This window comes from Catharus ustulatus, chromosome 16, assembly GCF_009819885.2.
Source record: "Catharus ustulatus isolate bCatUst1 chromosome 16, bCatUst1.pri.v2, whole genome shotgun sequence".
Classification (NCBI taxonomy): Eukaryota; Metazoa; Chordata; class Aves; order Passeriformes; family Turdidae; genus Catharus; species Catharus ustulatus.
Window position 1 is genome coordinate 14,382,729 of NC_046236.1, and position 23,442 is coordinate 14,406,170.

Sequence of the window (23,442 nt, forward strand, 5' to 3'; positions counted from 1 at the left end):
CGGGCCGGGGCTGCGCCGGTGCCTCCCGCGGGGCCCGGCGGTGGCGGGGGGACCGGGGGCGCGTCGCTGCTCCATGTCGGTCCCGTCCTGCGGGAAATATGATCAGCGCCCCTGATGTGGTGGCCTTCACCAGGGAGGAGGAGCTGGAGGATGATCTGTACCGCGAGCCTCCCCTGCCCGAGGAGTACTCGGTGCCGCTGTTCCCCTTCGCCGGCCAGGGCGCCAACCCCTGGGCCAAGGTCGCTGGCTCCAAGTTCACCCGGGACTTCATCCTCATCTCCGAGTTCTCGGAGCAAGTGGGGCCCCAGCCCCTCCTGACCATCCCCGATGACGCCAAAGTGTCGGGCACCTTCGATCTCAATTATTTTTCCCTGCGGATCATGTCTGTGGATTACCAGGCATCCTTCGTGGGGCACCCTCCCGGCTCTGCCTACCCGAAGCTGAACTTTGTGGAGGACTCCAAGGTGGTGCTGGGGGACTCCAAGGAAGGAGCCTTTGCCTACGTGCACCACTTGACCCTGTATGACCTGGAAGCCAGGGGCTTTGTGAGGCCCTTCTGCATGGCCTATATTTCTGCTGACGAGCACAAAATCATGCAGCAGTTTCAGGAACTCTCCACCGAGTTCTCCAAAGCCTCCGAATGCCTGAAGACGGGGAACCGGAAAGCTTTTGCCAACGAGCTGGAAAAGAAACTGAAAGATCTTGACTACACCAGGACCGTCCTGCACAACGAGACTGAGCAACAGAAGAAAGCCAACGACAAGGGGTATTACACAACCCAGGCTATTGAGAAGGCCAACGAGCTGGCCAGTGTGGAAAAGTCAATCATCGAGCACCAAGACCTGCTGAGGCAAATCCGGTCGTATCCCTACAGGAAGCTGAAGGACTCTGAATTCCATCCCTACGAGCCAGAGTGTGCCCTGGAGCGGGCTGACGTGGGCAGCGATCAGGACCCGACTGCCTCTGAGCCTGGAGAAACTCATCTTTACACCCACGTGCCATCCTACACCCCCAAACTCATCAAGGCCAAGTCTGCCAAGTGCTTTGACAAGAAGCTGAAGACACTGGAGGAACTCTGTGATGTTTATTTTTTCACCCAGACCCTTGACCAGTTGCACCATATTGAGAGGACTTTTCGAGGTGATGTGTGTTACCTCCTGACAGAGCAGATCAGCCGGGCTCTCCTAAAGCAACAGAGTGTCACCAACTTCCTCTTTGAGGATGTGTCTTTTCTGGATGAAAAACCTCCTGAGAAACAGTACAGAGGCTGCCAGGAGCTCGGCCAAGGTCCCGTAGATGAAAAGTGTTCAGAAGAATCCTTTGCTCCTACAGTTGTCATCAGCCTGGGCTCATACAAGTCCAGTGTGGAGTGTGTGCCCATCAAGATGGAGCAGGAAATGGAGGACTCTGAAGAACCCAAGATGTCTGAGTCAGTAATGTCTGAGCACCAGGAGAACCTGGACTACCTGGACGCAGATATCAAAGGCAGCATCAGCAGCGGGGAGAGCATCGAGGTGCTGGGAACGGAGAAGTCAGGAACTGGACTGACAAAATCAGAGAGCCAGGCCAGCCTGCCCGTTATCCCCAGCCCCCAGGCGGGCCGCAGCAAGGTGGGCAGCCGGCGCACGGTCAGCGAGGACAGCATCGAGGTGCTCAGCACGTGTCCCTCCGAGTCCCTCATCCCCGAGGATTTCAAAGCGAGCTACCCAAGTGCCATTAACGAGGAGCCCTACGTGGATGACGACGAGGGAGGCCTTCGCTTCACCCCCAGACTGAACCCCGCCGTCGATGACGGGCAGGACGACATCTCAAAGCAGGAAAGCTTAGTGCAGGTGGATGCTGCCTGTTGTATCGGGAAGGAGAGCCCCAACTTCCTGGAGCCCTTGGCCGAGCTGGCGCAGAAGCCGTGCGAGGAGGACGGCGTGGTGCGGATCCCCCCGCAGCCGTACCGGCCGGCAGAGCCGGGGCTGCGCGGGGGCTTCCCCTCCCACGACGGCCTCTCAGGGGGGCTCCTGCCCTACGAGCTCGACTCACGCTACCTGACAGGCAGCAGGGAGGTGAGTAAGAGCAGCCTGGACGAGTGCTCGGACTCCACCAGCTACATCAGCAGCGCTGCCTCCACGTGCTCCGACAGGACCCCCTCTCCCGCCCACCTGGGCTGCGCGGCCGGGGAGAGGCACAGGAAGAGGGCAGGGCAGAACGCGCTGCGCTTCATCCGCCAGTACCCCTTTGCCCACCCCGCCATCTACTCCCTGCTCAGCGGGAGGACCCTGGTCGTGCTGGGGGAGGATGAGGCCATGGTCAAGAAGCTCGTGACGGCGCTCTCCATCTTCGTGCCCAACTGCGGCGTGCACGCCAAGCCCGTGAAGCACTGGGTCACCTCCGCTCTGCACTTGGTGGATTTCCAGAAGTGGAAGTTGATTGGACTCCAGAGGTAAATGCAAGGGTCTGGTTGCTTTAATAGGGTTGAGGTGTGTGGTAAGAGTTTCATCTGAGAGGGCAATGGGTGTGCAGGGGAAGTTTCATAATTACCAACACAGCTGGCATGATTTATTTTGGAAGAGGAGTAGACTTGTCTCTCTGTATCCAGCCTCACTGCAGAGTAAATGTTTAAAATATCTGCTGGGCCCTTGCTGCCTGACTCAGGTGAGTTACTTGGCCAGGAAGTTTTTGCCTGGCAAAGCAGAGAACAAACTCCTGAGTCCTGCTGAGTTCCTGGATGATCTGACACAAGTGTTCCTGGAGTCCCTTGTATTTTCTGCTTTGCCATCTCCTGCAGGAACTTTTCTCACGTTTCTAGCTGGAATTTTAGGGTAAATGGTGCTGTGCTGGAGGGAAGGTTTTTTTCTTGTGGAGCCAGTTGAAGAGGTGATGAGATCTGTAGGTCAGAATTGGAATGCAGCACCTCGGTGTGGGCTGGTGAAGAAAGGCCCCTGGAGATGTGCAAGAGCAGTGTTGGGATTGTAAGAAACCTCTGCTTGGGGTGAGAACTGTCCCAAAAACAAGTGCCCCTTCCCAACATCCAGTCCTGAACTGTGGCTTCACAGCTCGTATTAGCAAAGAGTGTTTGCTCAGCTCAAGGGCCCTGCCCTTGTTGATGTTATGAAAAGGATCTTTTGTGTGTTCCAGGATGTGCTTTGGGTGCAGGTATGGCAGGGAATGACCATTGCTGTCACCAGTGTGGAAAACATGAGTCAGAGTGACAGACAGTGCTCAGAGCTGGGCTGGAACAGCTCCTGCAGGAGTGTTTGTAAACAGCAGGGAAATTAAAACCCAGGAACCTGCTTTCTGAGCTGCAGAGCATTGTATTGCTGGGGGATGTGGATGGTGAAATTATCCCAAACTGTGAGTTTGCTCTCATTTCTACGCTTGTGAGGCAGGATGACAGCTCTGCCAACAGCTGCTCTCAAGCTCTCTGTCTGTCAGTGAGGTTTTTAAAAACCCCAAGTGTTTACTCGTTGCTCAGTGTTTGTGGTTAGATGCAATTTTTATAAACAGAAATCTTTATTTAAGAACTGCCTGTAATATGTGTCAGTCATTTCAGCTCTCCTCCGTGGAATGTTAATTAAGTGTTCATTTTAATGTGGGTGCTCTCCACAAACCATTTGTAGGAGGACTCTGGGAAGGAATTTAGAGGCTGAGCTATTTATTCCAGTAAGGATTCTATGTCTCCTAAGGCCAGGTGATGCCTGGGCACAGGGACAGCCCCCACACCAGTTAAGGCTCCAGTTTGAGGCTGGGAGCTGTATCTCAGCCCAGTGAGTGTCTCCACAGAGAATGGAGGAGCTGAAGGGTTTGTGTAGGTTTGTAATTTGCATTTCAATGACATCAGGTTAAGCTTGGTGGGTAATTGTATCGTTGTGAGCATGCCGTTGGTTTGCAGCTGAGTGACAAATACCAGGCTCAGCCACGGAATGTTGTGGGTTAAGGATGGTTCTGTCTTTTAGGAAATTCAGAAGGTTCTGCTCCACTCAGGGCTTCGACCACCTCTCAAAGCAGTTTGGGGGAAATGTGGAGCTCTTGGAAAGTGGGGGCTGCTTTGGGTTTCTGAGTCACATCGAGAAGCTTCCAGCTGCTGTAAGATGTGTCTGTTCACCAGAGATGTCCAGTCACTCCCTCTCCACGTCATTGAGGGAGGAAGCTGACCTGAAATGTGGTGGTTTATGCTGCAGCATGCACAGTACAGATCAGGGCATGTGGGGATCCAGGGAATCGAGGTTTCTTTGGGCTCTGGCAGATTGGAGAGCCAATCTGTCCCCCGGCTAGGCTTTATTCACCCACACATCTCCCGCACCAGCTCAGCTAGAGGGGAACTCCACAGGATACAGGGCACGGACACACCCTGCTGCTCAGCTCAGCTCACCTCCAGCCCTGACCTCTCTCTTGCTGTTCCAGGGCAGCGTCCCCTGCCGGGGTGAACGTGCTGCACGCCCTGAGCCGCTACAGCCGCTACCTGAGCATCCTGGACGCCGACAGCAAGACCCTGCGCTGTCCCCTCTACAAGGGCACCGTGGTGGCCCGGCTGGCCGACCACCGCACGCAGATCAAGCGTGGCAGCACCTACTACATGCACGTCCAAAGCATCCTCACCCAGCTGTGCTCTAAAGCCTTCCTCTTCACCTTCTGCCATCATTTGCACCTTCCCATCAGCGAAAGGGAACCGGAGGAATCCGTCGTGAATCGCAGGATGAACTTCCTAAAGCTTCAGCTGGGCCTTGCTAATGAAGATGTCAAAATCGTGCAGTACTTGGCTGAGCTGCTGAAGCTGCACTACATTCAGGAACCGGGGCAGGAGGGGAACCCCCTGCTCAGATTTGACTATGTTCCCAGCTTTTTGTACAAAATCTAGCCTTGCACAGGCTGTGTGCTCGGGGTCTGACAGAGCTCATCCGTGCTTGACATTGCCGCTGTCTGCAGTAGCTCTCACACGCTGGGGAGGGGCTGAGGTGTTGGTGTCTCTGCTCTGCAGAAATCCAGGTCTGCAGGAGCAGATTTCTGGCTGTTCCCTCTAGCCAAAAGTGTAGATGTTCCATCACATAAACCATCGTTGAAGTGGGTCATGGCAGCATCCCAGAGGGGTCATGGCATGAGGGGAGGTGGGGTCAGTACTCAGGGGTCAGTACTGACAAGTGTGCAGCCCCCCATAGAGCACAGTGTCCTGCACGCTCCTGCCAGAACCCTGAGCACTGGCAGTCCCTTCCACAGAGCCAGGGCTGTGACTGGAGGTGTAAAGGCCATGTGAAGTTTTGTGTCCACTGATGTGTCTGTCCTGTGAGTGTAGCTCAGAGCCCCCTGGCAGGGCAGCAGTTCACAGGTCTGTGCACAGCCACAGTGCTTGGCGTCCCTTCCTGCACTTCCTGAGTTTCTGGGCACTTCCCAGGTTGTTCCTGGGTGAGTGGGAGCACAGCAGAGGCACACATGCTTCTCTCCAGAAGGGGTTTCCCAGTTTCTCCCAGCTTTGTTCACTCCAGGAAGGTGGAAGCACTCCCTAAGGCTGCGAGCCCGAGGCGCCGGCCGCTGTGAATGTAGAGCACTGTGCCTTGTTCATCTGTCATGTCCCATTTGCTGGGCAAGCTGAGCAGGCTGGAGGGAGACTGGGAATCCTCAGAGTGTGTGAGGTGGCTTTTTAAAGACAGAAGGGAACTGAAGGAGGGTGAGGGCTCTCTTTTTAGGTGCATTTTGTAATGGGTAAGCAATGTGATTCAGCAGGAAGCCACGCTGTGAGACAGCAGGCTGTTACCACAGGCTGGTGAGGTACAAGTGCTCAGGAGAGATTGGGGATGAATGTGCTGGATTCTGTGTTCTATCCATCATTTTTTTTAATTTTATTTTTCGTTGGGGAGTTGGCATTTGTACTTTGTGATAACACAGGGCTGGGCATCGCTGTGTGCTGCTCCTGGCTGAGCCATTGTCGTGTCCTGACTACCTCTCCCAGGGCTCCTGGGTGGCTCTGGATGGGGCAGAACTGCTGCTCTCTGAGCCTGGGTACTGACAACTTTTCTTTTCAAAGCTTCTGTGCCATAAAGGATGTACCACCAACGTGGTGACACTCCTGGATTGTTCCTGTCAGTGCTGAAAGCTTTGTGCCTGGGCACAGAGCTTCCCTCTGGAGTCTTGCAGGTGATGCTGGGCCTGGGCTGCTCTGCCCGGTGCTATGTGGCAGCAGCAGCTCCCAAGGTACTTCTAAAGTAAGAAAAGTCTTGCTAGGAAAGCTAATCTTGGTTTTAATTATTTTTAATGCTGATTATGGGGTGAGAAAAGCTAAGATCGTACAAGAACTGATCTGTACTTTGGTTTGTTGGTTTTTTTTTTAAACTTTTGTTTATGGTGATAATGTGAGGCAGCTTTGGAGAGGAGTGTGATCTTCTTTCTGAGCCTGGGAATTTTCTGTGTACAGCCTGGGGTTCCCCAGCATGGCTTAGACCCCACTGAGACTTGCTGTGAGACCTTCACTCCTCCAAAACCATGTCCTGGAGACAGGGAGGCTCCCTGGGGAGGCTGTCATTTTGCACCAGCATCTGTGCCTCAGGATTGTGCCACCTCCTCCTCTCTCCTGGAAAGGGCTCTCTGGGATATAAATCCACAGGGCAGAAAAGTTGTTTTTAAGGTTGTTGCTGTTTGTGGTGGCTCAGCCAAGTTGGCCTTGTGGATTTCCTGGGTCAGGGGTTGCTTGTGATGGTGTTTAGAGGTCGTGGTTGGAAGCAGTGTGGTGTGGCCTTTGCTGAAGGTGAGCAGTGTCTCTCTGGGGCTGCTCACCTTTAGAGCATGTTAAAAGCCTTTTCCTGTCCTACCTGTGCCCTCTTGTCTCATGTGAACTGAGTCTGCTGGTGAAAGGCCTCTGTGTTTGCTTCCTGAAGTGACTCAAGGTGCCCCCTGGTTGATTCATGCACACCAAACTTCCCCAGTAAAGCTGAGGTGAGATTCCCTGGGGGAAGGGGCGTCTCAGTAGATGAGTAATGCAGGTGACACCAGGCAGATAAAAGCTCCCAGCATCCTGCTCTGGAGCAGTGCTCAAAACAGGAGCTTGTTTCACACTGAAAAATAACCTAGTGCTGTTTGGGTTTAAGGAGGGAGGGAGGGACAGACTTTTTTCCTGCTGACTCACTCATATCTTCCTCCCGCACGGAGTGGGAGAGATGATTCGTGGTGGCTCATCTTAGTCACAGTGATCTCGACCTGTGGTGTTCAGCTGTGCTCATAAATTGCTAAATAACTCACTTCTTGCTCCCTCTGTCCAGCCTGTAGTGTCTGATATTCAAGGCCGTGTTGAGCAATACTTGCACTACCACCTGTCTGACCTGCTCACCTCTCTGCCACACAGCAGCTCTGAATGGGGAGGATGCCCCGGGGGCTTGGCTGCAACATCACCCGATTCCCAAGGGATCTCTGGGATTATCTGCAGCTGGGAGCTGTGGAGAAACACGCCCTGGAGTGCTTTTCCTCCTCTCAGCAGTGTAACCTCTGAACTTGGACTGGAAAGGGGTAGTTAACACCGAGCTGTGGCACCTCAGAGAGCTTGGAGCACTCTCTGCTTGTGGTGGCAGAAACTGGGGGGATTCCAAGCACAGCTGGTGTTTGGGAGCTGAATTCCTCTGTCCTCTGTAATTCCTCTGTCTCTGTTCTTCTGCTGATGTACAGTACAGATCCCTGTATTGGCACTTTAGGACTTTCCCCCATCTCTGGTGTGGTACCTCACCAGTTTCTGATACTCACAGACAACAAGCCACAACCTTTGCACTGATAGCTCCTGCCATGAGTCCTGGCACGTGTGTCGTTGTCTTGCCTGAGCCATCCTTCCAGGAGGAGCAGGGCGGGTTCCTGGCAGGGGCAGTGCCATCCTCACCAGCCTTTCAGCTGCCAGAGCCCTGCATGGCCGACCCTGCTTCTGTGAGTGCTGCCAGCCCAGCATGTTCCCGCTCCCGCACGGCCACGCTGGCTCCTCCCCCGCTGCCAGGGACTGGAGGTGTTGGACCTGACCGAGAATTCATCAGAGCAGAATTCATCTCCCTCCCCGGCCAGGAGGGAGAGCTCCCGATTCCCCCTCCTGCTCTTCCCAGCTGCTCTGAGAGCTCCTGCTCTGCTCTCCACTAACCCTCCGCTTCCAGCTCCCACCCCAGGAGGGTCAGCCATAGCTGTAGGCGATCTTAACCCTACAAAGGTTTCATTTCTCAGAGAACAGTGCTAAGATTTCCTTTCATCTGATAGCAATCACTTCTGAGCAGCTCCACATCTGCCTTGCCTCGGCAGGGAGGAGCTGTCTGTACTCTAGCAATATTCACCGTGGTGGGAGAGGCACTCCAGGGCTGAGAGCTGATGGCTCCACCAGGCCAGTACTTTGGGTTTTATTGAACGTGTTTTTTGGGTTTTATTGAGTGTGAGGGTCCCAAGCCCCCGTGTCTGGTGCTGGGGGCCAGCCCACGCTGCAGATTCTGGGAGCTGGGCAAGACCCAGGGCTTGTAGCAGCAGCACAGTGAGAAGGCTCCTGTAACAGGGTCTGAGGGAATTCAGGGAGCTGCCCAGGCTCCAGAGCACAATGTCAGAGCACCAAACTGCACCCCGATGTTGGAGGGGTCACAAACCCCCCACCCACTGCTCCCCGAGCCGATTGAACTGGAAGGCAGAAGCAGGGTACCCAGTCCTGCCGGCAGCACAGCTGCTGGCACGGGGATGGGGCTGGGCTTGGAGCTGCCTCTGAGGTCTGCCAGGAGGCTGTGATGAATTCTCATCTTATTTTAAAAGCACTGTATCCTATTCCTGCATGTTGAGTTCCGTGTGTGTGCCTGTGCGTACCGAATGCTTGCGTCAGTAGTTAGGGCGAGTGTGACCGGGAGAAATCCAAGAAGCATGTCTTAGTGTCGTGCTGTAAGTGTTACTGCACAAGAGTTTAACAGATGTTAACACCAAATGACTAGTCTGAGAAATGTACTTTTAAAAAAAAAAATATTTATTTGGGTTCAGATATTTTTGAAATACAAAAAAAAAAGAAAAAAAAAATTGGTCGTATTTTTTAAAGCTTATAATTCTTGTCATACGTTGTGGTTAAATTCTTAATTTTACCGTGCTTATTAAAAAATGGTTCAACCTAAGCTTTGTGCCAAGGGCTCTGAGAAAATACTGGAGGATCTGGTAAGGATGGGATGGTGATCCCAGGAGGGACGTTCAGGACAAGGCTTGGCATTGTCATAGCCTGTGGAGGTGGCAAGGCACAGAGGATGAAGGAGAATCCTCGAGGCTGAAACCAGGGGGATTTTAGTGGCTGTGAGGTTTCTTGTGCAGCTGGAGCCTCTGTCCCTCACCCTGCCATGGGCAGGGTGTCCAGGGTATGTGGACAAACCAGCCTAATATCATCTGCTGCTCCTCACGAGGTGAGGGGTGACCTGGTGCTTGTTCCCAGTGGTGACACAGTGGTGAAGGGCTGGTGTCCCCACAGGAATTGTGCTTCTGGGGGTCCCTGTGCCCCACATGGGAGGGGAAAGGTGAGTAAGAGCCAAAGGAAGAGCTGCTGCTGCAGTTCCACAGGGAAATGCTGGGAGAAGGCACTGGGGTGTGTCAGGCTGGGGATTGTGAGTGTGCCACGGTCCTGGGTACTCCTGTAGCTGTGGGAGCGGGCATGGCTGTGTCCCCTTACAGGACAGGCAGCCCTGGCAGCGGGAATGTGGCTGCAAAGGCTTCTACTTCCTCCCTCAGTGCCTTCAGCTCCCCACGGTATTTTGGGTCCTCCAGTTTGTCCTTGAATTCCTTCAGCGTGGCCTTGGGGCTCATGTCCTTCTGCACACGCAGAGCCAGCTCGATCCCTGCCAGGATGGGGGGAGATGTCTTGGTCATCCCTCGCAGCTGCTGCATGCCATGGCTCTCCCACCCTGCTGCTCCCTGGGACACAGCCCTGCTCCCTCCCTCCTTCCCTCCCATCTGAGGGACTTGCTGCCCTGGGGAACAAGCTGGACAGCTGGGAGAAAACTGTGAGAAGGACTGCCTGTGCAGTGGGGAGAGTTTGGCTGTTCCCAGCTGTGGCCAGGTGTCCTCCCCCCATACAGATGTGGAGGTAGGATGGTTATTCCTCATTTGTGGGGTATGCTCCCTTGCCAGCTGAGGGGACAACTCTCAGGTGGTGCCTCCTGAGCTGGAGGAGTTACCCTGGCCCAGGCTGGTGCTGGCCCCACACGCCCCTGGCTCACCTCTGTGGATGAACTGGGCCACCTTGCGGAAATCGTCCTGCCGAAAACCGCGCGAGGTGAGCGCCGGCGTCCCGAACCGGAGCCCGCTGGGGCGCAGGGCACTGACATCACCTGCACACAGGGCACACAGTGTGACCAAACCTGGCACTGAAACACCACCCCTGGCATTTCAGCCTGGCTCCCAGAGCTGGCAGAGCTTGTGGGATGCCTCACCAGGGCACGTGTTCTTGTTGCAGGCGATGGAGCAGAGCTCCAGCACGCGCTCGGCCCGGCCGCCGTCGGTGCCTCTGCTGCGCAGGTCCACCAGGATCAGGTGGTTGTCAGAGCCCCCTATAAAGAGAGGGTTTGGTGGGAATGTGGGCCTGGGGAAATGCTGCTCCCACAGCAAACTTCAGCAAAAGACTTGAGATTTAACAAGGGGTGAAGAATTGTGTCAACAGAGCCCAGGGTCAGCCCCATAGCACTGCCAAGACGTGTCCTCACCTGTGACAATGTCGTAGCCCATCTCCATCAGTGCTGATGAGAGTGCCTTGCAGTTGGCCACCACCTGCTGCTGGTAAGCCTTGAACTCGGGTCTCATGGCCTGCTGCAGTGCCACTGCGATCCCTGCAGAGAGGTGGGCCAGGGTCAGTTTTGGGGGCTCCCACCAACAATGGCAGTGCCAGAAGGAGCCATACTGGAGCCAAACAAACTGATGGGCTGATTCTTCCTTTCCCCTAGCCAGGCTGGTGGCATTGCCATGAGCCAAAACACAGGATAAGACAGACTTGGTCACTCCTTGAGCAATGCTGGATCAACCAGCTGCCTTTTGCCACAGTGTCCCCGGGCTCTGAGCCCTGCAGGGCAGCTGGAACCTCCTGTGCTGCTGCTGGGGGCCAGAGCCCAGCCAGGACACCTTTGCCAGCTCCCTGTGCCATGCTGGAGCTGGCTGCCAGCCTGGCTGCATACCTGCAATGGCGTGGTTGTGTGGGCCTCCCTGCAGCCCTGGGAACACTGCCTGGTTGATGAGGCTCTCCAGGTTGTAGAGGGTCTCCTTGCCTGTCTTGGGGTCCACGCTGCGAGTGCCTGTGAGTCAGGGAGGACATGGTCACAAGGCAGCACAACCACCCTTCTCCCACAAGCTGCTTTCACCCCCTGGCCACTCAGAGCAGGCAGAGTGGTTGTTCCTCTTCAAATCTGAGCCAGGATTACCCGGGAAAGCTCCCCAGACACTCCCAGGCTCTTTCTGCCCTCCCTCTTTCCCAGTTCGGAGCGTTAACTCGCAGTGTTCCTCCCGGCACCCCAGGCAGCTCGGGCACCTTTGCGGTAGAAGATCATGCCGGCCCTGCAGCCCCGCAGGGTCTTGTGGGTGGTGGTGGAGACGATGTCACAGTGCTCAAAGGGCGAGGGCACCACGCCGGCGGCCACCAGCCCGCTGATGTGCGCCATGTCGGCCATCAGGTAGGCGCCGTTGTCGTCGGCGATCTTCCGCATGCGGGCGTAGTCCAGGTTCCGCGAGTAGCAGCTGACACCTGCGGGGACAGGCGATCAGGAGGGGACAGGAGCAGATGTGCAGGACCTTGGGACAGCCCCAGGAGCAGGCTTGCAGTGTGGACAGTACACAAAACTCCTTCCAGGTTGGTTGTGTTGGAAGTTCCCTCCTGGCACTGCAGCATCCATGGGTTTATGGGGGTGCTGCTGGCTTCAGGGAGCCACCCCCAGCCAGGCTGAGCCACCAGGGAGGTTGGTACAGGTGTGATCCTTACCTGCTATGATCAGCTTGGGGTGGAAGAGCCGGGCATTCTCCTCCAGCTTGTCATAGTCGATGTAACCGGTCTTGGGGTTGACCTGGGAGAGGAAGAGGAGGGTTCAGCCACTCGCTTGGTGAAGATCAGCTGCAGTGCTGTCCTGCAGGAGGGCGTGCTGGCAGCCTGGTGCCAGTACTTTTAACTTTAAGAGGCACCAACACTTATAACTGCATCCTGTACCTTGTAGGGCATGGACTCGAAGAAGAGAGAGGTGGCAGAGATCTTCTTCTTGTCCGTCATGAACCCGTGGGTGAGGTGGCCACCATCGGGCAGGTCCAGCCCCATGATCCTGCCGTGGGGCTCCACCAGGGCCGTGTACACAGCAAAGTTTGCAGGTGACCCTGCAGGGAGAGCACACTGGGCTGGTTATGAATGCTGGGGCACACAGAGGCCTGGGCAACTGTCCTGGCTCTCCTGAGCACCCCAGTACCTGAGTAGGGCTGGACATTGACTCCCCACTTCTGGGGGTCCAGCCGGTAGGCCTCCAGGGCTCGCTTCTGGCACAGCCTCTCCAGCTCATCCACAAACTCTGTCCCACCATAGTACCTGCAGTAAAGACAGGGCAGGGGGTAAAACCAAACTCATTACTCAGAACAGTCCCTCTGACCAAGCTGGGGAGAAATGGAGGTGATGCCCCATTTGTGCAGCCACAGCAGACGTGACCCTGCTGAGACTGTCCCGTGTGTGGCCAAGGACAGAGGCCGAGAAGGTGACAGCCTGTCCTGGAAGAGCCTGGCTGCCAGCATAAGGACATTGCTTCCTTCCCTGAGGTGAGTCCTGCAGGATGGGGGGTTCCTCTCCCATCCTGTGAGGGTTTGGGTTGGTGGGCCTTGCCCCCCGCCCCATACCTCTGTCCTGGGTAACCCTCAGAGTATTTGTTGTTCATGCAGGATCCCAGGGCCTCCAGGACTGCTCGGCTCGCAAAGTTCTCTGATGCAATTAACTCCAGCCCCAACTTCTGCCGCTGCTTCTCCTTCTTGATAATGCTGTGGACCTTTGGGAGAAGAGAGAAATGGCTTCACCCATGCTGGCTCTGCATGGAGATGTGGATGCTCCACCACAGAAACAGGGCTTGGAGAGGGGCCTGGAAAGGTGCTGGAGAATGGAGACACGATCCCTTTTTCGTGCAGCTGATCCCAACCAGACACAGAGAGGGCACAGAGGGTGGATGGCTTCCAGCAGCTCAGCCTTGGACCCTGCCACATCCCTGGCTCAACAAGGTCAGTATCCCCATGGCTGGCTGGGGGGTGAGTGAAGCAGCTGGGCAGGAGCCAGGAAGGGGCTCTCACCTCCGGGTCATTGGTGTCCAGTGGCTCCATCACCATCTTGTTATGGGAGGCCCAGAGCTCGGCACTGGGGAGTTCCTGTGTTGAGTTCGCCATGGTGCTGCTGCTGGGTCTGGGTCACCTGCCAGGGGAGCAGAGAGTCTGTGGGATGGCAGCAGGGCTGGGTGCTTCCACATCTCCCTGCAAGCTGCCTGCTGCCATCCCACGTATTCCCTGAGAACAGACATGGGCTCTTGGGTGAAGAACACACAGCCCTCAGGCTTCCCCTGCTGATTTAAGATCAGTTTGTTAACTACAGTTCTTTGATAATGTCTGATACTCTTCCATCACCTCCCCTCCCTGAGCTCCCCCTGCCCAGCTCAGCAGTGCCTGATGTTAAATTTCAAGGGTAGTAAAGTGCTCATACCCACAGATCTCAATTTTGACACACACTGTGGTATCCAGCACGCTTAAACCTTTTGGCTGCTTTCCCTTGGGCAAAACCCCAGCAGGTCAGAGTCCCACCCCAAACCCTGACTGAAGCATTTTGTGGAGCTGAGAGGCCCTGAGAGGCAGCAGCTCTGCCTCTGCTTGGTTCCATGGCATGGGTGATGCCCAGGCCTGGCAGGAGCCCTCTGCTCCAGTTGATGCCACTGCTGCTCTTGGGGAAGGAGTAACAGCCCAGTTGCTGCCTTGGCAGAAAACAAAGCATCTTTTTACTCATTAACCCCACAAGGACGGGTGAAGGGCCATGAGCAGGTTATTAAGCAATCCCACATGGTTTCCTTGTGCCAAGGGAGGCTGGGCTGGGCAAAGGGCTGCAAAGGGAAGTGCTCTGGCTCTGAGCAGGATGCCTGGGTCCTGCATGTCCCCCCAGCACAGGTTCCTGCAGCACTCACACTCACTGCTTCTGGCTCAGGGAGGACAGAGCTGCCATTCCCAGCCAGGATGAGACCCCCCACCATGTCCCCTCTGATGATGGACACCTGGCACCTCACCTGGGGAACCCCACCCCCGAAGCTCTATCTCCACCTAGTTCTGCACCCCCTGTACCCCGACTCCATCACCTCCCACATCCCGAGCGCCTGCTGGCGCGCCCCGCTGCCCTGCCGCGGGTGGCGGGAACCGGCGCTGCCTGGCTGCTGTCACCCGCACCGTGCTGCCGTGCCGTGCCGTGCCCCAGCCCTGCTCTCCCCACGCTGCACACCCCGATCGGGTCCCGGTCCAGATCCCGGTCCCGGTCCTTACCCGCTCCCGGTTCCAGCACCGCGCGGGAGCCCGCGCGCTACCATAGCCCGGCCTGGCCCCGCCCCCCCGCGCCCTGACCAATCAGCGCCGCGCTCCGCCCCGGGCCCGGCGGCGGGGAATCCGCGCGGGGAGCGCCTGAGCCAATCAGCACCGCGCTCCGCCCCCTCCTCGCCTCCCATTGGCCCGCGCCGGGGGCGGGGCTGGCGGCGCGGCACGCACGTGGCGCCCGGGCGCGGGTGACCTTGGCCGGGCCGGGAGGGGCGGGGGGCGCGCTGCTGTCAGCCCTCCTCTGTCACCCCTCCTCTGTCACCCTTCCTCTGTCACCCTTCCTCTGTCACCCTTCCTCTGTCACCCCTCCTCAGTCACTCCTCTGCAGTCACCCCGCTGTTGTCACCCCTCTGCCGTCACTCTCAGCTCCAGCCCTGCCTGCCGTGCACCCCCACGTGCTTCTCCTCCAGTGTTCCCACTGTCCCACGACTTCCCCCATGAGCCAAAGGATGGGACACCCCAACACTCTGCGTCGGGCAGGGTGCATTTCCAGGCACCCCCAAAATCCTCCACCCAAGACCGTGTCTCCACAACAGCTGGCGTGCCAGGCTGTGGCACAGGTTGGGCTCGTTGCTGCTGTTGTGGGGAGCAGAGCTGGCTCTGTCCCCCCTCGTGGCAGAACACCCCGGTGCCTGGAGGGATTTCTGGGTGCTCAGCAGGGAGAGCTGCCAAGAGGATGAATGGCACAGGCAGGAGAGGGGCCATGTTCTCTTCATTCATCAAATCTGAGTTAGTGGGTGGGCTTAGCCAACCAGCCCCAGGGAACCTGCACCCTCTGGGGCTTCAGGGGTTAAATCAACACACCACAAATTGAGGAAGAAGATTAGGGAATAAATGATCCTACTAATTTCTCGTGATCCCAAGCCATTGGAAAATGGAGCGATGCAGTGTGAGTCACCCTGGAGAGGAGCAGCACAAGGGGAGTCAGTCAGGAGGGTGAGACCACCCACTCTGGCAGAGCAGCCAAGGGACAGCTCGGGGAGTCTTGCCAGGATCTGCCAAGGCAAGTGCCAGGATGAACAGCAGAGAGATGAGGAGAAGGGTGGGCTCACCAGAGGGTAGGAGGTGGGTAAAGGGCCTATGGTTACACTTGGATACAGCTCAGGTGTCCTTCTGCACCTCCTGGAAGGGGCTTGGTGAAGAAATAGTCTGTTAACATCATTGTTACCAGACTGGATAGTTTTTGCTGTCATAATTTGTTGCTGGTCATCCAAAAAGGATTTGCCACTGTGGGGGGATCTGGGTTTCCATGGTTTTGCTGCTGTTGGCTGTTGATGAAGGTGTTGTTCTGACACGCTGACACCAACAGCAAAACTGGGATTGGTTTCTCTACTCAGGGTGATTTGTGTGAGGTGCAGCTGCATGTGCTATAGAGAAGGACTTTATATTAATTTATATTCATTTATCTAATCTCTCTTTTCATACACATTTTGTGCACAGTTGCTCACAGAGATTTTCACCTCTCTTGGGCTGCAGATAACAGCTCTGTCGTGATTTCAGGTCTTGGCTTGCTAGTGATGGACAGCACCTCTTCTTCCCCTTCCCTCTTCTCTGCCAGCTGCCCCACGGAGCAGCCTGACAACGCCACTGACCATGACTACTACTCTGGCCTCCAGAAGACCATGCACATCCTGTCCATGGTGGTGTACAGCACTGCCTGTTTGCTGGGGGTCACAGGGAACGGCCTCGTCATTTGGATTGCAGGCTTCAAGATGAGGAAGACGGTGAATTCCATCTGGTTCCTCAACCTGGCCATAGCTGACTTCATCTTTACCTTTTTCCTGCCCCTCAGCATCGCCTACACTGCCCTGGGCTTCCACTGGCCGTTTGGGAAGCTCCTGTGCAAGCTGAACAGCACCATTGCCTTCCTCAACATGTTTGCCAGCGTCTTCCTCCTGACGGTCATCAGCGCTGACCGCTGCGTTTCCGTGGCCTTTCCTGTCTGGTCTCACAACCACAGGAGCCCAGAGCTGGCAGCCAGGATTGCACTGGGGACCTGGGTCCTGGCTGTCCTGCTCAGCTCCCCATATCTTGTCTTTCGGGACACTGTGGTCAGTTCCAGGAATGTCACCAGCTGTTACAATAATTTTGCGCTGTCCGATGATTACACGTCCGAGGCAACGCGCAGGCTGTGGAGGATGCGCCACAAAGCCATGATCATCACGAGATTCTTGTGTGGGTTCCTCATCCCTTTCATGGTGATCCTCATCTGCTACAGCGTTGTGGCTGTCAAGCTGAAAAGAAGGCAGCTGGCCAACTCTGCAAAGCCCTACAGAATCATCATTGCTGTCACAGTCTCTTTTTTCCTCTGTTATTTCCCCTATCACGTCTTCTCCTTGCTGGAAATATCCAAAAACTCTTCCAGCCATGAGATGAAACTGGCCCTTTACATCGGGATCCCCTTGGTTTCCAGCCTTGCTTTCTTCAACAGCTGCATCAACCCCATCCTGTACGTGTTTGTGGGGCCGGATTTCAAGGAGAAGTTTCGCCAGTCCATCCTGTCGGCCTTCGAAGGAGCCTTCAGCGAGGAGTCGGTCCTGGGCAGCCTGAGCAGCCGGCGCAAGTCCAGGTCTGCTTCCGAAGTCGAGATCCCAAGGGTCTGAGCAGGTGCTGCTGTGGAAAGGACAATTCTTTTCTCTGCAATTTCCCTCTTTTCAGAGCTCAAATCATGGGACTGGGGACTGTGGAGGGTTGCACTTGCTAGCAAGGTGGGATTTTGTGTTTTGTAGTGTCTCAAACATGCTATGATTTAACACACAGTGGGAATGGAAGAACTCTCTGGAGCTGCAGCAAGGTGGGTCAAAGTAGCAGCATTTGACTCCTTGTGCCTTTTGACTCGTTTATGGAGCCTTTATAGAAAGAGGGTTAAATGCAATGGCTGTTTGTATTTTTGCAGGGAATGGAATAGTAAGACACTCATCTTTTCTCTCCTCAGGCAGGACAAATCAGTGGTCATGCTGCTGTTACTCAGATTTGATGAACAGCATAACTATTTCTGAGCAATCCTTGTCTCTGTTTGTGTTTGACATGTTTCCAGCCCTTAAATAGTGGAGATCCAATACTTTGTGCTGTTGGTGAATGAATATTAACCCCCAATAAACTTGTGTAAAACATACCCAGCCTGTTGTGTTGCCTGTGGGATAAAACACTTGATCCAACCTGACTGAGCAGGTTCATCTTTGGTAACAGAACAAGCAGATAAAAAGATTAAATATCTAGAATTTGGAAACAAACCACTGGCATTAGCAGCAGCTCTATGAGTGAGGAAGACAGGACATGACCTGGGTGTGAGGACTTTGCCTGGGGCACATGAATGTGATTGCCAGATCGTTATGGTTTATTGCTGGGTTTCAGACCTTTGGGTACGTTTGAAAACCTCCCAGTGATTGGGAGGAGAAAAAAGAACAAGTGGCTGAGCTGAGTCTGGTCAAGCTTCATGTTTGCAAACTGTCCAGGATGAAGAAGGTGGGGACTTTCTTACAGGCTTCATAAGCCTCTGGAACTCTTACATTTTTGTGAGTAGAAAATGTTGGTCACGTAACAGGGAATGACAGCGCTGAGCTGTTGTCACTCCCAGCCCATCCTCAGCAGCTGAGGGAGCAGTGTCTGTATCACACCTCCCTCTCCTGCCCTACCCAATTTACCTGTAAATTAGTCCAACTCACCAATTGTCCTGTGCATCCTGCCAGAAATCTGCCTTGGAGCCTCCCTGCTCCGGTGGCTGGAAAATCTCTGCCTCCCAGCCGGATTGTAGGAATTTACACTGTTCCTCACCGTTCTGCATGGATGATGTTATGAGTGAGAGCTGTCACCTGAGCATGTTGGGGATTAATTATGGGCCTGCTGGGCCATGCAGTATTGAATGAAGGTCATGATCCTAAAGGAACACATGCACTTAACCTCACATTCATGCACAAACCCACTGAGAACAGGGAATGTAACACGACCATCATATGTCAAGCTTGAGTGAACAGAGAGATTTAACCTTTGCCACAAATTGCTGCCTGTCATGTAGATAAAACTGCAATGTTTGCTGTGCAGCACGTAACTCTGGGGCTGTTTACTTGCTCCTGGTGGTGAACTACAGCATCGATTGCCACGTCAAGGTTGTGCAGACCCACGTTTGCTCTTTCTGGTTTTCCTTATCTTTTGCAGAATCCACATAATTCCTTGTGACAAGAGTCTCTGTGAGTGTTGGACCAAGGCCTTGGACTCCTGTCTTGGCTCTCTCCTCAACCCTGGTAGCCTTGAAGGTCAGGATTTGAAGGTTGACCTGGTTTGTGGTGGGAAAGAAGGCAATTTTCTGGGTCATCTGGAGATCCAAGGTGGGTACAATGTGATTTAAGTGAAGCAGAGAGTCTGGATGATCTAAGGAATTACCAGCCATAGGTAACGGAGCAGGATGAGCTTGAGATGGAGATGGATTTGTCATCCTGGGTCTGATCCCTGCCCTTTGTGCAATGGGAAACCGTGCTGACAGCAAGGCAGGCCAGGCTGCCAAGGGACTGCTTCCAAGATAAATCTCCCATTGTATCGAGTTCCCTCATGTTCAGACTATCTCATTATCACAGGGATAATTGTCAGTCCTTCATTCCCAACTAGGAGGCAGCTCATTCTCTCTGATGTTTCCATTTGCCATATGCTTATCTAGAAAAGCCTGAATGAAAAAAAAGGGGGGAAATACTTTCTAACAGGCAATCTGAGGAGGCTGTTTTGGCAGCTGTGCCCCCCTCTGACGCAGCTTTGCTGTCAAGGCTCTTTTAGATGCCACGGGATGAGTTGAACAGCCTGAACCTCCCAGTATTTGCAGTCATTGAGAAAGGTGCTGAACCCGCTGCCCTGCTGCTGTGAAGCCTGATTGGTCCTGCAGAGGGGCCGATCCGACAGCCCCGCTCCTACAAACAGCAGGCTGGGATGGGCACAGCCACCGGGGTGTGTGGGGTCCAGGCTGTGCGTGGGGAGCCTTAGCTGAGAGAACAAGCAAGTTTTTGGCAAAGAATTTAAGTCAGGGATCTCGCCAGGAGCAGCTGTTGCTGCCTTGCTTTGAAGGACAGATTATTGCAGGTGATTCTGGAGCTGGGAGAAGCTGCAGAGATGTCAGGGAGGAAACCAGCCAAGGAGGACATGGCAAGCAGTAACAAAAGAGGAGAAAGAATTTTCTCCCTGGGACCTGGATGACAGCAGGGAGATAAAAACTGGGCTCAGAATAGTTATGAGGAAGGAGGAACGAGTGGGATCTAAGACAGTCTTGAAAGTACCAGCAGCAGGATAGTGAATGCAAATGAATGGGAGGGACACTGCAGCAGGTGAGGAAGTTCTCATTAAGGAGAGCTTAATGAGACAATAAAAGCTTCTGGGAAGCCTCACAGTCCCCACACCTCTCCTCTGGTGAGACTTTCCTGGTGAGTAAAATTTTTAAGTGTGCTCTTGAACTTGGGGAATTGATTTGTTTGATGAAATCAAAGGCAGTGCACAGAGGTCTGAGAGCAGAACCTCTTCCAGAGCTTGCTGAAATCAGGCAGGAAATAATACAGGGAGAGGTTCTGGTAGAAATCTTCTCTGTGAAGGAGATGTTGGTCATAGTGTCAGTAAGGGGGGTAGGCTGAGTAAGGCTCAACCTTTTTTTGTTGTAGCAGCTGGGTGAGAGTCCCATTTTCAGCACGGGCATTAATCTGTTCTTGCTGATCTGGGGCTGGTCCTGGTCTGAACCAAACTGGGGAGGACACAGGATTCTCTTTGTTGGCTGCACTTTGCTGCTTCCCTACACCTCTTCCAGCTCCTTTTTATTGTATGGGTCAAGGCTGGTACCAAATCTTTATTTATACCCTGCAGTTGTGCATGTAAAGCACAGGACCTGCTCTCATACACTGAATTCTGCTTCAATTTGTGAAGTTGCTCTACAGTGACCAAGTCAAGCCCTCGCTGTGCTCACTAAATGCCTGCACAGGGCATGGTGCCTGTCTGCTCTTGGGAGAGGAGCTGCAGCACAGTGAGGCAAAAGGCAAATCATGCTGGGACCCAGTCAGTAGGACAAGGAGGAACAGAGCACTAATTAGTGCCTGCCATGGACTGTGTAGCTGCTCAAATTCCTAAAATGACAATATTTCATTGTGCAGTGCAGCCACTTCTGCCTAAAGGGCAAACCACACGTGTAAACATCAGGTGATGGACACGAACAGGATGTTACACAGACTGCAGGACAGAGCTGCCCATGCACAGCAGTGCAGAGAGAATCTGTAAACCACACAAGAGGCACCACTGCTGATTTCTGTTCCAAGACAGTGTTTGTCCAAACCCTCACTCTGAGCTGTGTGTGTGTGCAGGACCTGTCACACTCCAGGTATTCCCACAAAGCTCTTGTTTCCTTGTTGGGAGGCTGGCTGGAGATAACCCCGTGTCTGAGCTGGAGCTGATGCAGATCTGTTAAACATTACAGACTGACCCGGAACTGGGAGCGCAGCTGGAGACAGGGAAAAAAACCCTGAACTCAGGGAGTCCTTCAGTCAGAGCTCTGTGACTCAGGGGAAACAGGACTGTGACAGATGAGTTTCCCACAGACAGCCAAGCAGTAATATTTGATAAAGCAATGAGTGCTGTCTACTGCCACAGCCCTGCACGCACAGAAGATGTGCTCCCTGCTCCAGGACCTTTATTAAAGCACTTTGCTTCTGAGACATGGGGAGTGCTATTTCCAGATCCCTCCCAAGATGTGATAAAATTACACCTCCTTCCATCAATTCCAAAATGCATTTATAGCTGCTTTGAGTTCTAGTTCTAGTTCTTCCTAGCTGGGTAGTGCCAAGGCAGAATCTTCTGGAAACTGGACACAGTTGTCCCCCAGGCAATAAAATTGAAGGCAGGGGAGCAGGGAGGTGATGGCTTTTGGTCTGTGCTCTATGTACTGCAGAACCTCTCTGTGGCTCAGAGGGGCTGTGTAGGAGGATGTAGAGGATGTTTTTGGGATGCTTTTATTTATTGGGAGAGACCAAACCTATCCACAGGGCTCTGTCAGGATAAATTCAGAGCATTTCTTGTCTGATAGTTCTCACTGTCACCTGATTTGGTAGGTGAGCTTTAATGCTTTAAAAGGTTTGTTTTTTTTTTTTTTCCTAAAACAAAAGCAGCTACAAACAAATAAACAAAAGCCAACCTGGCTGAGCAGTGATGGATGGAGCTCAGGAGCAGGGGTGACAGCAGCATTTATTTTCTCCCAGGTAATGGATGCAGGCTGTCCTCCAGCCCGGTGCTGGATGAGCAGTGCCCTTCACCTTGACTAGGTGTGGTGTGGGGGAGTTTTTCTGCACATCCCTGCTTGCCAGGGTAGCATCTGGATAAAGAACAACAAACCTCTGTGAGCCACTGTGCTCACACCCAGCAAATGTTCAGAATTCCTTAGATGGCTGCTAATTGAATCATTGTAAATGAAATAAAATCTGTGTGCTCATCTTGGAGCAACTGTTTGTTGAACTCTTAGCGTTTGGATAGAGGCTTGTCAAATTAACAAATCCCTCTCCCTTGGGAGCTGAGACTTAAACTGGTGTTCATCTGATCAGGAAGACAGAGGTGGGAAAAAAATTGATCTTTTATTCTCTAAGAAAACAAAGGCAGTAGCCTTATAAAAAAAAGGATTGGAAGACAGGACCGCTTAGTTCCTGGTCCTGTGGTTTGCTTAAGCAATGTCAGGAATTTGGGGCAGCACAAATCAAACAGTCAGCAAATTCTGAGGGCCCTGGAGTATTGAAAAATGCTTCTGGGGAAGGCTGCTAATTGCATTATGGGTCAGTGCTTCACCATGTGTTGTTTCTGGTTGTTCTGCACTAAACTGCTCTGTCACACCAGCCTGTAGTGGAATACTGTGAGGGAGACCAATGCTAAGAGAAATCTGCTCTGTGAAGAGGCCAACAAAAAGCTCACTCCCCCTTCCTTTTTGTCCTGAAAGCCCTGAAACAAAAAAAGAACCTGCTTGGGTCAATGATCCTGAATGAACTGTGTGGAAGCACCAGCCTGGAAGCAGAAAAACGTGGACTGGGAATGGTGGGGGTGGCGAGGGATGGGACTATTCCCTTACTCCTCCTTAGTGTAATTTGGAAGAGGATTTAGGAAAGGCAGAGGATCACTGCAGCATCTAAGAGGCTGCTGGCCTCTCTGCTCACACATTTCTGACAGATGTCCTGGCTTTGAGAGCCTGCAAGTGGATTGCTCAACATCTGTTCCATGGCTCTGTGTTAAGTGGCTTCTCCTTCCCCAGCTCCAACTCTGCTAGAAAAAAAGAATCAAAAAAGGAGACAACAAAGTCTTGGAATGCAAGAAGCAAATGTGAAAACTGAGGAAAACACTGGCCTGTGACTATTTAAAGTGGAAAATGCCGCTTTTTTTAGTGGCAGAAATACGGTTTCAAACTATGAATTTAATGTTGTCTCTTTATAGGCATGTTTGGTGAGCTGGCCTGTGGCTTTTCCTCCTCTTTTTATGTTAAGGTCAGCATGGACAGAAATATCTGCTGGGATGGGATGATCAGCCTTGGTCCAGTGCACCCTGCAGTCCAGGAATGTTCAAATTTAATTGCTTTTTGTGAGAAAAACTGCAGCAGAAAGTACCTGATTTGTAGCTTTATGCTAAATGCTGGAATTCTGATCCATAATATGCTGTTCAACTTGGGCGTGCTGAGCAGTGTAATTTAAAACAGGTTCAAACTGCGCAGTCTGGGGGAAAAACATGGTGTTTGGGTTTTGTGTTTAAGGGAGGGATGTGTGTCTGTGTGGGATGACTGCAACTTCCTCAAAGCAGTTCTGTCATGGGTGTCTTGGGATAAAGCTTTTTTCTTTTTTTTCTTTTTAAACAGGGTGACTGAAATAAGAGTCTCATTTCAGATGTCAGAAGAATCTTTGTGCAGTTTAACCGATGTATGCAGCACGGAGA

At 53.5% G+C, this 23,442-nt stretch overlaps 3 protein-coding genes across 3 annotated transcripts; 2 read left to right on the forward strand and 1 right to left on the reverse strand.

The window, feature by feature from the left end:
• Positions 1 to 23: 23 nt before the first annotated feature.
• SMCR8 (SMCR8-C9orf72 complex subunit) lies at positions 24 to 5,668 on the forward strand. Its single transcript, XM_033074059.2, has 2 exons — positions 24 to 2,434; positions 4,396 to 5,668. Exons 1-2 carry the CDS (start codon positions 99 to 101, stop codon positions 4,847 to 4,849), a joined length of 2,790 nt encoding a protein of 929 aa, XP_032929950.1. The 5' UTR covers positions 24 to 98; the 3' UTR covers positions 4,850 to 5,668.
• Positions 5,669 to 9,174: 3,506 nt separating this feature from the next.
• SHMT1 (serine hydroxymethyltransferase 1) lies at positions 9,175 to 14,536 on the reverse strand. Its single transcript, XM_033074060.2, has 12 exons — positions 14,476 to 14,536; positions 13,252 to 13,369; positions 12,811 to 12,956; positions 12,393 to 12,508; positions 12,143 to 12,303; positions 11,921 to 12,002; positions 11,474 to 11,686; positions 11,124 to 11,240; positions 10,659 to 10,781; positions 10,389 to 10,505; positions 10,176 to 10,286; positions 9,175 to 9,794 (listed from the first exon to the last, which is right to left on the reverse strand). Exons 2-12 carry the CDS (start codon positions 13,342 to 13,344, stop codon positions 9,625 to 9,627), a joined length of 1,449 nt encoding a protein of 482 aa, XP_032929951.1. The 5' UTR covers positions 13,345 to 13,369; positions 14,476 to 14,536; the 3' UTR covers positions 9,175 to 9,624.
• Positions 12,963 to 17,636, forward strand: LOC117003792 (chemokine-like receptor 1). The gene is made up of 2 exons (XM_033074062.1): positions 12,963 to 13,182; positions 16,024 to 17,636. Exons 1-2 carry the CDS (start codon positions 12,975 to 12,977, stop codon positions 17,124 to 17,126), a joined length of 1,311 nt encoding a protein of 436 aa, XP_032929953.1. The 5' UTR covers positions 12,963 to 12,974; the 3' UTR covers positions 17,127 to 17,636.
• The last annotated feature ends 5,806 nt before the right edge of the window (positions 17,637 to 23,442 follow it).

Coding starts and splice junctions, on each gene's coding strand:
- SHMT1 (XM_033074060.2), bottom strand. CDS start 13,344: ATGGCGAACTCAACACAGGAACTCCCCAGTGCCGAGCTCTGGGCCTCC. Junction 12,957..13,251: donor TGGACACCAATGACCCGGAG/GTGAGAGCCCCT, acceptor CTTCTCCCAAAG/GTCCACAGCATTATCAAGAA. Junction 10,287..10,388: donor CAACAAGAACACGTGCCCTG/GTGAGGCATCCC, acceptor CCCTGTGTGCAG/GTGATGTCAGTGCCCTGCGC.
- LOC117003792 (XM_033074062.1), top strand. CDS start 12,975: ATGGCTTCACCCATGCTGGCTCTGCATGGAGATGTGGATGCTCCACCA. Junction 13,183..16,023: donor CACATCCCTGGCTCAACAAG/GTCAGTATCCCC, acceptor TCGTGATTTCAG/GTCTTGGCTTGCTAGTGATG.
- SMCR8 (XM_033074059.2), top strand. CDS start 99: ATGATCAGCGCCCCTGATGTGGTGGCCTTCACCAGGGAGGAGGAGCTG. Junction 2,435..4,395: donor AAGTTGATTGGACTCCAGAG/GTAAATGCAAGG, acceptor TTGCTGTTCCAG/GGCAGCGTCCCCTGCCGGGG.